This window comes from Rhamphochromis sp. 'chilingali', assembly GCF_963969265.1.
Source record: "Rhamphochromis sp. 'chilingali' genome assembly, chromosome: 18".
In the NCBI taxonomy this organism is placed as follows: Eukaryota; Metazoa; Chordata; class Actinopteri; order Cichliformes; family Cichlidae; genus Rhamphochromis; species Rhamphochromis sp. 'chilingali'.
In genome coordinates this window covers 21,068,336-21,086,792 of record NC_137945.1, presented here as the reverse complement: position 1 = coordinate 21,086,792, position 18,457 = coordinate 21,068,336, and the positions used below count along the sequence as shown (strand labels likewise).

General features: G+C 43.1%; 1 protein-coding gene across 1 annotated transcript in view; it reads left to right on the top strand.

Annotated features, from left to right (window-relative positions):
- Positions 1-18,457, top strand: part of zfhx4 (zinc finger homeobox 4) — an 81,509-nt gene that overhangs the window by 57,868 nt on the left and 5,184 nt on the right. The window contains exons 7-11 of the mRNA XM_080865891.1: positions 4,759-4,857; positions 11,360-11,493; positions 12,576-12,776; positions 13,074-13,194; positions 13,354-18,457. The exon at positions 13,354-18,457 is cut by the window's right edge and continues 311 nt beyond it. Coding sequence (XP_080722017.1) covers positions 4,759-4,857; positions 11,360-11,493; positions 12,576-12,776; positions 13,074-13,194; positions 13,354-18,457 — 5,659 coding nt within the window. The remainder of the gene's footprint in view (positions 1-4,758; positions 4,858-11,359; positions 11,494-12,575; positions 12,777-13,073; positions 13,195-13,353) is intronic.

Below are 18,457 nucleotides of genomic sequence, written 5' to 3'. Positions count from 1 at the left end.
TTTTTTCTCTTTCTTCACCCACTCTTCACCCTCTTCCTTCCTCTCCTTCAGTCTTTCTGTTCATTGTCTCACGTTTCTCCTGTGTTTTGTCTGGCTACAGGTAGACTGCCCCCTAGAGGTTTGTTAAGACCCTGGTTTGATATTGTTAAGATCACACACTGCAGTTCAGACCACTTTCACTTGACTTATTTCCAGAGGTGGGACCAAGTCATTGTTTTGCAAGTCTCAAGTAAGTCTCAAGTCTTTATCCTCAAGTCTCAAGTCAAGTCTCAAGTAATGTCAGGCAAGTCAGAGTCGAGTCTCAAGTCACTGGTGTAAAAGTCCGAGTCAAGTCACAAGTCTGAAACTTTGAATTTCAAGTCCTTTCGAGTCTTTAAAAAAAAAAAAACAACGAAAAAATAATGTTGCAGTTATGCTAAATGTAAATATTAGACCATGTAATTTTAAAATCTGTGTTTTTCTCAACACATGACAAAATAGTGAACTTAGAAAATATACACAAATTGTGAAATTGCACCTCTTTAAAATGCAGCTCAATTAAACCTAGCTCCAAGAATAATTTTCACCGACAGTTCTGAGATACGCTGCATGTTATTCTTGGATGCGGTTGTAGGACCGGCTTTAAAATCGCATGACAAAAATATCATACACATTAAAAAAACTGTATCACCAACGTAGCCTGGACAACATTTGCTAGTTAGATGAAGTCAGCTATCTCATTGTAGCATATTTATATGCATATTTATAATCATACGGTTCTTGGAGTGAGTGCATACACTCGTGAAGTTTAGTAACTTCAGGTCACTGCAACAAGCCCAGGTACAGTTTACCGACGGATGGGTGCAGGACCTTGAAATGCACCGTGTAGAAAGTAAAGACCATCGTACGTATCATAAGTTTACCAGTCTCACAAATCGTCGTCATAAATACACATTCCTTAACCGTTTATTAATAGGACCTTTGAGCTCAACGGTAATTAATTAGTAGTGGAAATAATTTCTGGTACCCATCACAGAAATGTAGCAGTGACAATAATACTGTATGCTGTAATCGTACTGGGCAATTAGTGATACAAAAAACCTGTTTTATCCTGTGAATAAAAGTATATGTTTTTGTCAATGTACCATAATAACAGAAGCGAAACGCAATATTGTGTCAGGACAATTCACTATTTATGCACAATAAACAAAGGAGCATAGCGCCACAATTTCTGTTCAGCGCCAGACTTGCTTGTAACCTATATCACCAGTTATGTTATGAAAGTGACGTATTAACTACTAAAAAACACTGACCTTTGTGTAAATGCTTGGAGCAGACTAACCTGTGAGCTGGAGGGTTCTGGGACGTTATATTTGACCTTTGAATGGCTGCAATCCAGGCCACCCGTCGCCTCTTTGTTACTTCGGAAACATGGCTCGAACAATTTCTCTTCAACGAGGTAATCCGATAACAACCGATCTCTTTACCCGTCGGCTTCCCGTGGCTGTCATGCGACCGGCTATTGCAGTTAATAATACAACAGCTTCTTGACATTTTTGTGTTTCTTTTTATCGCTGTATAACTGATTTTAATTGAAAGCCTGCGTGCGCTAGTACCGCTTGCCACGAGTTCCCAGAATCCTTTGCGGTTCTACCCGTGAATGACGTCACATTTTCAATCTCTATATAATATGCATGTTAAATTTTGTATTTGGGGTAAAATATCAAGTCTTTTCAAGTAAACCGGTTCAAGTCCAATTCAAGTCCCAAGTCATTGGTGTAAAAGTCCAAGTCAAGTCACAAGTCTTAGAACATTTTTTCAAGTCAAGTCTAAAGTCATAAAATTAATGACTCGAGTCTGACTCGAGTCCAAGTCATGTGACTCGAGTCCACACCTCTGCTTATTTCCTCCTCTGCTTGCTGTCATCTGTTAGAAGAATGACTTGATTAATTTGCAGTTTGACCAGCTTAATGGGCGAATACAAAAATGTGCAATAAGTCATTATGAAGATCATATTCAGAAGTAAAAAAAAACACAGTTGTCATGTAATGGTAACGAACTAGCTGTAATTCACACATTTTTATTTATCATCACAGATGGCAAATTTATTTATGGGATAAATGATATGGTCCCGTAGTGCATTATAGGGATAATATCAAATAAAAATAATTGCTATTAAACTTTTATGACCATCTTTTTAAATTAATTGAATAAATGATATGTAACAAATCACTTTTTTCCTTCTACTTTATAAACGTTTTTATTATTTTGACACACTAACTTGACCTTGCAGTATATAAGATCTACTAACGCGTGTTTTTTTTCTCAGTATTTCTGTTTTGACCCTTACCCCTCCACCCGTCCCACCGCATGCTTATGTGAAACATGCTGTTCGATTTGTACCGTTTGCTTTTCCTTGGCTTTGAACAAAAGTCAAGCATAGAGAAAAGATAAACCAGTGATGAAGGACTTTGGTACCCGCCACACACGTGCAGCATTTACACCAGCACACACGCGCACACATGGATACACAGTGTGCGTCCTCTCCCCCCTCCGTATGAAGGTGAGGTGAATTAAAATACAAAGATGGACGCTGCAGCACCAGCAGTGAAAATTGCAATTTCTGCAGCCCGGCCTCTCTTGGCTGACAGGAGATATTTCATCTCCGTTGTCACCGATGTATTAATAAAACATCAGGAGCAGAGTGCAGTCCCAGTCTTTCATACACACACACAAACACACAGACTGTGTGTACACAGCGTGTACAGCAGCCACGTGTGCAAATGCAAAAATATAACAGTGTTCATGAATACAGGCACACACACACAAACACAACTGCAATTTTCCTCCTCAATCACATGCCAGCATCTGCCATGAAAATTTCATGCTGTATATAATGTCCACTTAATGTGTTGCCGCTTAAAGCAATGGCGCCAGCGCTTAGTCTGTGTGTCTGTATGTGCTTTTTTGCATGTGTGTGTGTACTCACACCACATGGTATTTGAAAGGGTTAATCATATCATGTTTCCAAAGGGGTGTGTGTGTGTGGTGGTGGTGGGGTTGCAGACCTCTTTTGCTCATCGTACAATGGCCAAAGTGATTGTATGCAAATGCAAGCTGACCTCAATGCACCCTTTGCCTGATTTCTGTGAATATGTGTGTGAGTGTGCCTGCGTGTGCTGTGTGTGTGTGTGTTATAAAATATGGTTATTAAGGCAGTACAGGATTGATGAGCTCAGCTCTTTTATACACACTCACCCATGCACACAGACACACACCGGTTTCATTCTCTGGCAGAGTGAGGGGTTTGTGTTGAGAGCGAGACCCCCCTTTCCCCCATTTAAAAGACATGAAATTTGTAACGGTTTTTCCTCTGTGTGTGTCTGCGTGAACGTGATACTCTGCGTGTGTGTGATTTGATGCCTGTTTGCAAGTGTTTCTGTTTGATTTTGCATTGGTGTGTGCTAGTCCTGAGATGGAGGAGGGCACTATATTGTGTGTATATTTATATATATGTGTGCGCGTGTGTGTTTATATGTGTGCGTGTGTGTTCGTGCCATGTGTGCATGCGCATGCCTGGTTATCTGGCCTCTCTCAGACTGCTCAAAATTCATTACAAAGTGACATCAGCCCAGCCGGAGACAAATGATGGCTGGATGAAAGGGAGCGCTGGGGCTCGGCTAGGATTAGTGTTAGCTTGTGCTGGCGACACATATATACACATACACACACACACACATGCGTACACACTCGCACACATGCACACACTTTAATCCACTGGCAGAACACTGCAGATACACAGAATTATCAAACAAGGGGCTGAACTCTCAGAGATGGGTAGGCTAATCTGCTAATAGTGCAGAGCTGCACGTGTGTGTTGGTTTGTGTTTTGGCGTGCACACGCAAATACACACACACATACTTTTTAGCAAGGCGTGCAAAAATACGCAGACACACTATTTCTGTACGGGGTAGTGGTGAGCATGACCTACACAATCTCATGTTATTTTGCTTTTCATTTTTCCTATTTTTTCCCCCCGGATTTTACAGCAGGATGTGTGTTGTAGGCTGTCAGTGTTAATGTGTGCCTCAATTTGGTAGAGCTGTGTATTTTTTCCAGTTGTCGCAATAAAGCAGAATGATAGCGTTTCCACATAATTATGTTTTTACATTACAACAGCATAATTTGTGTTTCCACCATGCTGTAATATTTGTCTAACCTGAAATAACACTTTAAATGAATAGAAGAAAAGTAAAAATGCTTATTTAAAATGAAATATATGGACAAAAAGTCATTATTATGCAATGTCAGTAAATAATATTCTTTCTTTTTTTGAGAAGTGCATGTTGAAGAGAGGCACCCGAAATGACTGAAGCCGTTTCCCCGGAGGCCATATTTTGTTGTCACACAACCTTTCAGCTTTCAGGCCATGGATGTATTATGTTTCACCCACTAGAAGTGGCAGAGCGCGGCTGTTTTCAACAAAGCATGTGTTTAAGTCAATAACATTATTTGCTGGTGAGATATGCTGTTCAGTGGGATACGTTTATTCTAGAAAAAGGTGTTTATGGGAATAAAGCAAACATATAAAAGCTGGAATATTTCTCTAATATCACACTGCAATATATGTTAGAACATCTGCAGCTTTCAGAGTCAAACACCATGAAATTTTCTTTTTCCAGTGCTGCCCTTACAGTCATCGAATGTGTTTTAGAGAGCTCTGCAGATAATGAAGTTGTTGTTTGTGTGTGTGTGTGTGTGTGTGTGTGCATTTTCAGAAGAAACTTCTGAGGACAGTGAGAGACCTCCTCGCTCCTCCTCCAGGCCCGGGCTCAACCTCAGCGACCGAGACTCGGCTGACAGCAGGAAAACTGACCGTAAGTCTGCGCGCGTGCAAACTGTGCGCACAAAACACATACGAACCACAAGCCTCTCGTCTTAAGTTATTGTTCATGTGTCGCTCTCCCTCAGATAAGGTTCTAACGTGTGTGTAACATGTGAATGCTGCTGACTAGCCTCCATGTGACCCGCTTTAATCGTTTCCATCTGACAGAAAGAGAAAAAAGGAGAGATGGGGGAGTGGGGGAAACAAGAAGAGGAAGGAAAAAAGGACAGAAAGAGAGAAGGATAAGTTGAGTGTTGTGGATATTACCAGGCAATGTCCAGGCCCCAGATTATTTTTTAATCAAATCAGTTTGCGTGCTTGTAATTTATAAGCGCCTTGCATTAATCTTTTCTCGTTCTTGTGCCCTCTCCGATGACATATTAATTTTTCATAAGCGCAGGATTAGATGGGGGGCCTGTGTATATGTTTTTCTAATATTGCACTGCATCCCTGCAACCCTTAAATTAGTTTTTTCCCTGCACTCTCCCTTCATTTTTCTTTCTCTCCCATTTTTTTTTTCCTGGCTCAATCCATCCCTTAATTGTTGTCCAATCTGTGAACCTATCGCAGGCATTACCTTGGGTAGAAAAAAAAATAGCACGAGATAGAAAGAGGGGGAAAGGAGAAACAGTTTATTCGTTTGTAAGTATAGTGAAGCAGGGAGGGGCAACAATCTGTAAAAGGCGACTTGGCGTCGCTGTTATTTTGGGCGAGGTATGGAGCACATAATGCCTCTGCTGTGAAGCTGTGGTCAGGATGGCCCCGGCTTTGTTAGATTTGATTTACCCAAATATGAATTCATATGGTTTTCTTATGTATGAGATGGAAATCCATGGCTGGGAATGAATATTACATGGGGCTTCTCTCTCTCTCTTTTTTCCCCGCTCTGTCTTTGCATGGGGTTCTCATTCTTTCTGCCCCTACTAATGTCTCTTCTACTCTTTCACTCTTGCCCCCCGACTCACACACACACACATGCACTTCCAACTACACCCTCTATCCATCTGAAGCTCCCTCCCCACCTTCTCTTCCTAGCATGCCATACCTAGCTCCATAATGTGAGGCTCAATGAGCCAGAAGGAGAGCTGAGTGAGGCTGGGGCCTATTAGTTTAGCTAGTCATCTATCTTTCAGCTCTATCTCTGTGACAGGCCTGTCTGACGGACTAGCGGGGGGAACCACCATCCATGCATTTACTGCTGCATATTACCACCAGCGCCATTTAACACCAGAGCACACATGCAAAAAAGAAAAGGGAAAAAGAAAGAAACCCACGGTGTTCTTAAGCGTGCCTACGTATGCGAGCGTTCTTGAGTGTAGTGAAGCTTATTTAATAAAGCAGAAATGTATTCCATTTTTTTTTTTAATTTTTATGAATAATTTGTTCTAGGAGTCGCCTTGGGGGTAAGGTTTTAGTTTGTCTAGGAAGGCAGATATAATATTGCTAGTGGCGCTTTTTTTGGTGTTTTATTATGCATTTGCTTTAAAGGAGACTTGAGAAAGTCAATTGCCAGAAAATGTAAAGTGGGGGTGGTGGTGTTGTGGGGGGGGCGGGAGAACCTGGTGTGTTATCAGGCTGTTATTCTGGGGCCTTGTTTTTGTTTTGTCTGTTTGTTTTGATTTTTTTTATAAGTAGGCAGATTTAACATTTCCTTCATCAGGCCTAAATCTTGAGATCTATGTGTGTGTGTGTGTGTGTGTGTGTGTGTGTGTGTGTGTGTGTGTGTGTGTGTGTGTGTGTGTGTGTGTGTGTGTGTGTCCATATGGTATCTCCAGGGAAGGGATTACAGTGTGACCAAGTGAGCAGTGTATTTGCGCACTTCATCTCCAAGACCAAGAGTCTTTAAACAAAGAGGGGCCGATAGATAGATAGAGAGGGGAGAAGAGGGAAGGAGCGAGAGAGAGAGAGAGGTGAAAGGGTGGGGGAGGGGCAAGGAACCAGCGAAAAGAGCTGTTTCCCTTTCTTCATTTACATTGTCTTGTTTTAATCCCGTGTCACTTCAGATTAATTATAATCCACGTTACATTTTCCATGCAAATGTCCTCAGTGTGGATTACTTCCAGATAGCTTTATGCTGTTTGTGTAGATGGCACATGTCGCCACCATGGCTCAGGGGCCCACTTCTTATAAATAATCAACTAAACAAAGGCCCCGGCATAGAAATGAGCCTGTCAGGCAGCCTAAGGAAATTACAGATCTCTACCTGCTTCAAATTAGCACAGAAATTACTCATTGTTCCTCCAGTCAGATGTTATGTATTATTGCGTGTGCAATTTTGAATCGTGAAGATACGGGCGAAACGAAACGCATTCACGTGCAAACAAGATCTCATGTTAAATAATTCTATATTAGCTTGTTTATATTCTGAATATTTGTGTGTGTGTGTCTGTTTTTTTAATGTGCATGCATCTTGCAAATTTCCCCCAACTTGAGAGGATAGCTGTGCTCCTTTTCTGTCTCTCTCTCTTATATGAGATTAAAATATATTAAAGATATTAGCATGTTTAATTACAAGCCTGCAGCATTTCCTTTGTGCATGCACTATGTGTGTTTTCTGTGTAATGACAGCTTGTTGAATGTCTCCGACAATTTGTCAAATGTGACAAGGCCACGCTCATATTTATCTCTCATTAGAACACAAGCTGGAGATGGAAGAGAAGGGAAGGCTAGTCATTAAAAACACACAAACTACAAGACAGCTGCTGTTTAATAGCCTTTCTTTCTTTGACTCTCTCTCCATCTGACTATGTCTCTGCCTCTCACCATTTCAATCTTTTTCCAGCCTCCTTCTCTGTGTACTTCCCTCCGGCAAGATCTGGGCCCTGCTGAGTGCTTCAGTGGGAGTTTGGGGTTCAGAGTGTGTTGCTGTAATGTTATCAGGTGACCGGGGGTCAGCCTAATGTGTAACCTCAGAGCAGTAGGCCAGTAAATCATGCTGGCCAGCCCTCCCTGGCCCGCTTTGGCCAGCTCTCCTTCCTAGATTTACTGCTCCGTAACCTTAGCCAGTCTGCCAGGGCTCAAGACAGCTAAATTGAATACTAAATCCAAGCCACCCAGCCCACACTCCCACACCACCGCCCCGCTCTCCGCTCTGTGTTTGCTGGGCTTTTTTGTATTTCGATTAAATGAAATGACAGGAGTGGAATCATCAATGGAATTGATGCAGCATGTTAAAAGAAGATAGAGGACGAGGGAAAAACAGGGGAAATGGTTACAACAGGTTTATTTCACTGTCGACTTGATCCCGGTGATGCAGCCGACTTTACGTATAGTCAGTCCTGAAGACACGATGATGATTCAGTGACATACTTGGACAGTTTGTGTGAAAAACTCACTTGGTCAGTCTGCTTTGTACAAAAAATCTTTTTTTAAGCAAAAGGGCGGATTCCAAATGGATCCCCAGAAAAAGCAAGAGCTACAATGGCATTGTTGGTTCCCCTGCCTTTCGAGGAACTATATGGGATAAAAATACCCCGAGGCCGTGGACTTCTCTGTCCCTCTCTGTCATTTTTTCTTGTTCTCTCCTCTCCCCGTTGTTCTGCCTTTTACCCCATTGCTCCGTTCCTCTCTCCACTGGAGCGTCCACTTGCGTCTATAGAAGTGTATGTGTGCGTATGTGGCTACCTAAACATCCCTGACAGTTGCAAATAAAGATGGGTGGTGTGTGTACCGCTCTCTCCCCCTGCAATGCAAAAGGGGTTGAGTGTCATAAATCACCTTTTGATTTATCTAATCAACTCAGGTCCTGCTCCATGCAGACATTTGTCATTGGTGGAAGGGGGTTAGGGGGTTGAAGGGGCAATTTCAGGTTTATTCTACCCCTCCATTTCAATAGGCTGCAGCTGCTGGAACCCACATGTGGAAGAGGGGATGGAGGAGAGCCGGAGAAGGGAGGGGAAAGTACAAGGGGGAGGAAAAGGAAAAAGGACAGTCATTAAGTATGGGGTGCAGACTCAGAGACAAAAGAAAATGAGAGAAGAGTCTTCTGATTCTCCCTTGTTCTCAGTCATGTGCTCTCCTGTTATTTCTCTTGATTTACTTAAGTTATCCAAGCACTATTCATTGCAAGAATATGTGGCTTGTTAAGAACAAGGTTTTAGGGATATTTAGATTTTCCTCTCGTGGTTTTATGGATAGTTTTTGGATTGCGGTTGCCATTGTATTTATTTGTCCTATTGGTAATTATATTCTTGGAAGACACTCTACAATTTTGAATGCAATTCTATGCCTCAAAATAGGTTTATTATTCACTGGCAGAGCTTGCTATTGAAAGCTCCTAAGTGACCATAGAAAGAACTCCTCTCTCATTCAGGGTTAACCAACTGTTTTTTCTTCATATGAGTTTGAGCATAAGCATAAGTGTTGATTAAAGCAGCGGGTCAAAGACATTCAAAACAGAAGGACAGATCTTCATGTTGCACACACACAGACGAGCATTTACATTCAACATGACAGTAATCAATGGTGATGTGTGCCCCCCCCCCCCCCCCCCCCCCCCACACACACACACACACACATGCACACACACACACCACCCCCACACCCTCCACATTGTAAATGTGTTTGCAGGCTCTCGTCCAACAATCGCCTCATCTCCTTTCTCAGGGATGTAATTTAGTTGCAAATTGACTGGAAGACGGAGGCAAAAATTGAAAGTTGAAATTAGAAATGGTTATAGTAAATATAGGAGGCGGGGCACGGACTCGGGAAAGGTCATGTGATATGACGGGCACTTCCAGCCTGCACCGATCTGACCAATGGAGTGTCAGAGGCCTGATATGAAGCACAAAATACACACGCATATTTGCACATAGACACGCGCGCGCACGGACACACACACGCTAGCCCTGCAGGGGCCATCACAAGCAGTGGAAGACGAGATTACCTCGCTCTTCTGAGCTGCAGAGCAATTCTCGGATGTTCTTGGAAATTCACATTGTGCCCTTGTGTGCGTGTGTGTTTTTTTTTTCTTCACTCTCCCCTTTCTCTCTTTCTTCCTTTCTTCCCTCCCTCCTTCTCTCTTGTCACTTTCCTTGACAGGCCAATATTTCAGGCTCCAGATATAGGGGATTACAAATAAAATAAGTGGAACGCCTACTTAATGCAACAGAATTAAAATGCATGAACGGGCCGGAGGAATTGATATGCGCCCAATACAAACACGAGCCACAGAATAATATGAAATACAAAATGTTTTTTTTAGCCCCCTCTCCATGTATCAGTGCTTTGATTTCCCTTTTTTTCCATTTGTGCATCTAGCGTGAAGCGTTGATTCGCAAGAGTGAGGCTCACATATTGCCTTGAGTGACCAGACGAGGGAGGGGAAGCGGGAGGAGGGGAGGGGTGGGGGTGGGGGTAGCTTAGGGAAGAGAGCGAGGAAAAGGGAGGGAAGGAGGGAGGGAGCGTTGCTGTTGCTGTGTCTTTGTGTTGTGCAGAGTGGGTAAATTGCAGTGGCAGAGTATAGCAGGGCCTGCACGGCCTGTATCTTAGGATGAGGCTAATGAAAGATTTATCAGTGGCTGCAGCATTTACTAAATACAACCAGAGGCTGATCTCTCCACACTGAGCCCTGCTGTTAACATCACACACGCTTACACGCACACATACAAACAGACACACACAAGTAGCGCTGGTACTGTACCACCAGCCGTGACAAAGCCCTGAAAATTTAGCATCTTATACAGACACAGGAGTTGTCGAGGCAGCTGGGGAAATGTATATGAACTAATGAAGTGTATAATATTACCATAACATTTAATGTATGTCGTGCTGTGATAATGAGCCTGCCCGAGTTTTTCCTATTTTACATGTCCTCGGGGCAGTGGCACGTCAGCATATGTGAATGTGAATAATACTCTTCATGCTTGTATCCATGCTAATGTTGTCCTGGTGTCAGACTCTTTTTTTTAAAGCCATCACCTACAATACATGTGTTGATGTTATTCAGTTATTTGTAAAGCAGTAATTATTTAATGATTGTTTTATGATCCCATACAGCCACAAAATGTCACAATTAGATTTTATTGGCCCATTCAAATCGTGCATATTCTGAATGGGAGAGGTGAAAGTGGGGCAGCTCATTGTTACAAAAGATAGCAAACATGACAAACCACACATTTATGTTATGTTCACAAATGATCCAATTCCAATGCGAGGGATGTGAGAATTTTATCAATTTTTATCATGTATATTTCACATGTTACAGATTAATACATCCATTTCTCATGTAATATGCAGGATATATTAGATGCTCTACTTAATATTCTTCTCCTGTATTCCAAAAACCTTGGAAAAAAACAAGTTTGCCATTAATATTGTTGTATTTCTGTTTAAAAAAATATGTGTATCATAAATATTTGGAATATTAAAATATACAAATGCAGACATTTAAACTGGGAATATAAATACTGAATATTTAGTTGATGAAATCCATTCACTTTTAACCTTTTGCGTTCTCTGTCCCCTATTCTCTTTGTCTCGCCACCACCTGCTAGGAGTGAATGCCGTGTCTAAAGAGGTTACCAGACCGAATGCTATGGTTAAACATTCTCTCCTGCCAGATCGCCAAATGGAAAGCCCACCTAAAAGGCCAAAGTCTGCTGAAGGGAAGACCTCAGCTAATGACCAGGTTTGTGAAGTTTTAAAAGGAAACTCCCAGTTGCGTTAGAAAATGTCACCTGTGTTGTTCTTATCTGTTCCTCATTTAGTGTTTGCGGATCTGTATACTGTGTTCACCTTGCTAAAGAAAATCCATCTAGGTTATGGTGCTTATCTATGTACCTATTCAAAATGGCTATTTAAATTCCATATACTAGTTGGACTTTGTCATTGGATCTACAGAAAGCTAATAGCCACTGAGGCAGGTTTGTCTTCATAAGCACTAATGAAATCTAACCTTCACTGTCACTGTGGGATGAGCTAATGGAAGATACTTAACTATAAGAAGCAGAAATGTTAAGCCAAGCATTTAGCAATTCCTGGCGCCATTCAAAGGGTTAAATGCATCCTACTATTCCCCCTCTGACATAGCTTTTCAGCATCAAGCACAATAGGCCGGCCTTTGTGTCCTTAAGTGGAATACCTGCACTAGCCTTAGGACTCCTTGCCTGCTTCTTTTCCCCTTTTTGCATCTCTTTAAATTATATGTGTTTTTAAATTAGATTATGAAGTATTAGCTCGTCTGGTTCTGGTAGGAAGGAAGACTTAGTCATTTCAGAAATGGATTCTATTAAGACAGGTGGTAGGGAGGCAGCTATGCTCAGAGTACTCGCTGTAATGAGGGCAAGGCATAGCTTAGGAGAGTACACACCTTTGTCATCTGCAATCTCCTGATTAGAAATTCTGGCCAATCTTGTTTTCTACTAATAAAATGGCACGACTTAAAAGATTTAAACAAATTACATGAAAGATGGTTGATTTATGTTTTCTAGGTCAAGTTGGGCATGGTAACTGGGGGCCGGGTGGCAGATAGTGAGGATTACCAAAAATTCTCGTTTTGACAGATTTAGTGGAATTTTAAAAAGTAAGGTGTGACCAGTGAGGCGGATGGCTGGCTAATTTAATGGCCGTGCAGTGCAAGAATGATACCCACTAAAGTACATTGAGCGTAATAAGTAACTTCTGCTCTTGAATTAAAGGAAAATATTTTCCTTTTCTTTAAAATCATTTCATTATTTCCCCACCTAGTTATTGTGCTGTCTTGTTTTTTAGGTTCAGCAGTGTCCGTACTGCAACTACAGCAGTAAAGATGCCAACCGTATGCAGCTACATGTTATGTCCCAGCATTCCATGCAGCCAGTGATCCGCTGCCCACTGTGCCAGGATGTCCTTAGCAACAAAATCCACCTGCAGCTACATCTCACTCACCTTCACAGCGTGGCACCCGATTGTGTGGAAAAGCTCATTCTGACTGTATGTAGAAGTAATGACTAGAAATACAATTTGTTTGAATGTGTCTGTTAGACTGTGTGTGTGTGAGAGCAAACTGCACATTCAAAGCAAAAAGAAATTGTGATGTTACTTGTTGTTGTTGCTAAATGTTCTCTCTTGAGATGCTCCCATAATCTTGAATGTTGTTACTGTCCACCGAGAGAAGCAAATTCTTTCCCTAAAATAAGCTTTGATTTCAATACAAGAAACAATTTGGCACGCTTCCTCTGCACTTTCTATATCAGTTTTTGGTATAATAACAATCTTTGGTCTTTGCAGGTTGTTGGACCTGAAACAGCAACACCAAATAATATAATGCACCCCCAGACTGAACAAGAGAGAAGTATGTCGTTAATGGATTCCTCTACCTCTCTCACAGATGGGTCAGGAAAGTCTCATGGTGAGCAGAATATGTAGCATACACTGTTTTCTTTCTGTCATTAATTTGTTGCCCAGATGATGGTAAAGGTCCACTGAAGAACTTTAGTGTGTAATTTTCTATATATTTGTCAAAAAATACTGACTGACGAGAACCTTACATTGTATTTTCTATGCGTAGGAAACATTTCAAAGGATGAGCTGGCCAATCAAGACAAGAACGATTTAGACCTGCAGCGTGAGGAACTCAAGCCCCCAAAGGAGGCCTCAGAGGCCCCAGATTGGAAGAGAGCCAGTGGATTAAGACATGATAGCAAATCCCCTGATAATCTGCAGGAGCATCTCAGTGAGCTCCAAAGACTTCAGCAACAGCAACAACAGCTCTCTGTATCAGATCGTCATGTCTACAAATATCGTTGCAACCACTGCAGTTTGGCCTTCAAAACAATGCAGAAGCTTCAGATACATTCTCAGTACCATGCCATCAGAGCAGCCACTATGTGCAGCCTTTGCCAGCGCAGCTTCAGGACATTCCTGGCCCTCAGGAAGCATTTAGAAAATGGGCACCCTGAACTTAGTGAGGCTGAGGTGCAGCAACTCATAGGCAATCTGCCACTGAATGGAGATATCACAGAGAGTGAGGCCAGGGCCTTGGAGGAAGCTCAGGCCTTTGAACATGACTTGGACAAAGATGATGAAATGGACCAGGAAGAAAGGCCCAGTCCCACAGGAAGTGACAGTAGCTCCCTGCTAGATGACATGGGAGCAGAACCAAAACGGACCCTACCATTTAGAAAGGGGCCCAATTTTACAATGGAAAAATTTCTGGACCCTTCTCGACCTTACAAGTGCACAGTATGTAAGGAGTCCTTCACCCAGAAGAACATCCTACTAGTACACTATAACTCAGTTTCCCACCTACATAAATTGAAAAAGGTCCTTCAAGAGGCATCAAGCCCAGTTCCACAAGAGCCAAGCAACAGCATTGACAACAAACCATTTAAATGCAATATTTGCAATGTTGCATATAGCCAAAGTTCAACACTTGAAATTCACATGAGGTCAGTTCTACATCAGACCAAAGCAAGAACAGCCAAAAATGACATGAGCAGCAGCAGCAGCAGCAGTATATCTGGAACTAGCGGTCCAGTATCTTCAAAAAGTCCAGGCCCAAGCACACAAGGGAATGCAAGCAATTTAGATGCTGCAAGAAGTGGTACACCTTCTTCTAACAAAGAAAACACTGTTGAACCCAAAGAACCTAACAGCAGTAACAACTCAAAACAAGCAGCAACTACTGACCATGTTTCAGCACAGGCAAGCAGCCAACAATCAGCACAGTCCTCAGCCCAACTGCAGCTGCAGCTTCAACATGAACTCCAGCAACAGGCTGCTTTCTTCCAGCCTCAGTTCCTCAATCCAGCTTTTCTCCCCCATTTTCCAATGACCCCAGAAGCATTACTGCAGTTTCAACAGCCGCAGTTCCTCTTCCCATTTTACATACCTGGGGCAGAATTCAACCTTAGCCCAGAACTTGCGCTGCACTCAGCTGCAGCTTTTGGAATGCCTGGTCTTACTGGATCATTTCTAGAAGACCTGAAGCAGCAGATGCAACAACAGCACCAGTTACAGCAGGCTCAAGTCCAGCAACAGGTTCAACAGCAACAGCAGCAGCAGGCTTCTCAATCACAGTCACAAATTCTGCAGCAGAAAAACCAGCAACTGCAGAACCAGAAAGCAAAAATGGAAGCTAGCACAGTCTCAGTTTCAGAAATACAAATGTCTAGAGATGCAGAGGACCACCTGGAAAAACAGGAAAACAGGGCGAAGATGGAAAATGGAGGTGATGCATTGAATGATGTAGGAAAGGACAACAAAGAACCCAAAAAGTCAAAGTTTTCAGAGCCTCTGATTCCCCCTCCACGTATTGTGTCAGGAGCAAGAGGTAATGCAGCAAAAGCGCTATTGGAGAATTTTGGATTCGAGTTGGTGATCCAGTACAATGAAAACAGACAAAAAAACCAAAGGAAAAGCAAAGATGGAGTTGAACAAGTAGAAATGAATACTGATAAGCTTGAGTGTGGGATGTGTGGAAAGCTCTTCTCTAACATGCTTATTCTCAAGAGCCACCAAGAACATGTGCATAGTCACTTTTTCCCATATGTGGAACTTGAAAAGTTTGCCCAGCAGTACAGAGAGGCTTATGACAAACTTTATCCAATAAACCCTTCTTCACCAGAGACACCACCGCCGCCACCACCTCCTCCTCCTCCTCCTCCGCCACCTCCTCCTGCTCCAACCCCAGTGACAGCTCCTCAGCCTGCTGCCATGTCTGTGGCCAAGCCTCAAACTCCAGTACCTTCACCGGTTCCTGTTTCCCATCAGAGTTCACACCAACCCTCTCACCAGACACAAACGCCCCAGCCACCGCCCCCACCTCCACCACCTACTGCCCCCCCTGCACCACCCCAAGTGCAGCTACCTGTTCCCTTGGATCTGCCCCTTTTCCCGCCTCTAATGATGCAGTCTGTCCAGCACCCAGGGCTACCCCCTCAGCTGGCCCTCCAGCTGCCCACTATGGATTCGCTGTCCACGGACCTTACACAACTCTGCCAACAACAGCTGGGTCTTGATCCAAACTTCCTCCGCCACTCTCAATTTAAGAGACCGCGCACCCGCATCACCGATGACCAACTCAAGATTCTTCGCGCAAACTTTGATATTAACAATTCTCCTAATGAAGAGCAAATTCAGGAGATGTCAGAGAAGTCTGGCCTGCCCCAAAAAGTTATAAAGCACTGGTTCCGTAACACCCTTTTCAAAGAAAGGCAGCGGAGTAAAGACTCTCCCTACAACTTCAGTATTCCTCCCATTACAACACTGGAAGACATTCGATTGGAGCCCCAACTAAGTGCACAGGAATACCACAGAGCAGACTCAATGATGAACAAGAGGTCCTCCAGAACCAGATTCACTGATTACCAGTTAAGGGTACTTCAAGATTTCTTTGACACTAATGCCTATCCAAAAGATGATGAGATTGAGCAGCTCTCCACTGTGCTCAACCTGCCATCACGAGTCATTGTGGTGTGGTTCCAGAATGCTCGCCAGAAAGCTCGAAAGAGCTATGAGAACCAGGCAGACTCTAAAGACAGTGAGAAAAAAGAGCTGACTAATGAACGATACATCAGAACCAGCAACATGCAGTACCAATGTAAGAAGTGCAACATTGTGTTCCCACGCATCTTTGATCTTATCACTCACCAGAAAAAGCAGTGTTATAAGGATGAAGATGAGGAAATTAATGACGACAACCAATGCGAGGAGTATTCAGATTCTCCTGAGCAAGGTCCATTTAAGATCACCCAGGGACCTTTAGACATACCTAAGCATTCCCAAACAGGAACTCCCAGCAGTTCTGGCTCAAGCTCCCCTGTGATGTCCTCTCCTCGTACTACCATGGGCAAAATTTCCCCCAAGCCAGATTTGACCCCTGAAACTGAAGTTAAACAGAACGAGACTGCCCCTTCACCAGTGGTAAAGTCACTACCAGAACCAAGACCATCTAAGGCTTGCACACCGCAGCCACCTCCACAAAAAGCCCCCCAGGCACAAATGTCAAGACCCCATTCCCAGCCTCAGGCAGCTGCAGTTCCCTCAAGTCCACTTTCCCTGGCACTGTCTTCACTTACAAATAGCCTTTCCCATCAGATGCTTCAGTACCAGTGTGATCAGTGTAAGATAGCATTCCCCACTCTAGAGTTGTGGCAGGAGCACCAACACATGCATTTCTTGGCTGCTCAGAACCAATTTCTTCACTCACAATTCCTTGAAAGACCCATTGATATGCCCTATATGATATTTGACCCCAACAACCCCCTCATGGCTAGCCAGCTGTTATCTGGAGGTCTCTCCCAAATCCCATCTCAGAGTAGCTCTGGCTTAGCTTCTGCTGCAGGCTCTGGGGCGATGAAGAGGAAACTTGATGACAAAGAAGAAAGTGCCAATGACAAAGATGGCGGTAACAGTAGTGAAGAGCAACACAGAGATAAGCGTTTAAGAACCACCATCACACCAGAACAATTGGAGATTCTTTATGACAAATACCTACTTGACTCTAACCCAACAAGGAAGATGTTGGACCATATTGCACGGGAAGTTGGCTTGAAAAAGAGAGTTGTGCAAGTTTGGTTCCAAAACACCCGTGCTCGAGAGAGAAAGGGGCAGTTTAGGGCTATAGGGCCCTCCCAGTCTCACAAGAAATGCCCCTTTTGCAGAGCATTGTTTAAAGCAAAATCTGCTCTAGATAGCCACATACGATCTAGACACTGGCATGACGCTAAGCAGGCAGGTTTTAGCTTGCCACCAAGCCCAATGATGAATCAAGACAATGAAAGAGGTGAAAGCCCCAATAAGTATAATTTCTTTGACTACCCACAGCTGCCTACCAAGACTGAGCCAAATGAGTATGAGCTACCCACTGCATCCTCAACCCCAGTCAAACCATCCGAGGCGCAAGTAAAAAACTTCTTAAGCCCTTCATCCTTAAAAGCTGAAAACTGTGATGAAACTGAAGGGCCTAATATTAATTCAGCAGAAGTTTCATCTTATGATCTCAGTAAGATGGACTTTGATGAGACATCATCAATTAACACAGCCATTAGCGATGCTACAACCGGAGATGAGTATAATAACAATGAGGTTGAAAGCCTTACTGCCAATGGAGGAGACAAGCTAAGTGACAACAAAAGTGGCCTGATGCCAAATTTTGATAGTGGCAATGAAAGGTTCCAATTCAGCATGGTGAGCCCTGCCCTCAGCTTCTCTGGAAAAGACTGTGACTCTTATTTTAGCTCCAGAGATGATGAATTTGATGAAAACAATGACAGGAGTGAATCGTCAAGCCTAGCTGATCCTAGTTCCCCTAGTCCTTTTGGGGCAGGTAACCCCTTCAGCAAATCTGGGAAAGGCAGCAATGCTGGGGATAGGCCAGGGCACAAACGATTCAGGACCCAGATGAGTAACCTGCAACTTAAAGTACTCAAAGCCTGCTTTAGTGACTATCGCACTCCTACAATGCAAGAGTGTGAAATGCTAGGCAATGAGATTGGACTCCCTAAACGTGTTGTTCAGGTGTGGTTCCAGAATGCGCGTGCTAAAGAAAAGAAATTCAAGATTAATATTGGAAAGCCATTCATGATAAGTCAAGGCTCACCAGAGGGACCCAGGCCTGAGTGTACTTTGTGTGGTGTAAAGTACACTGCACGGATGTCTGTCAGAGACCA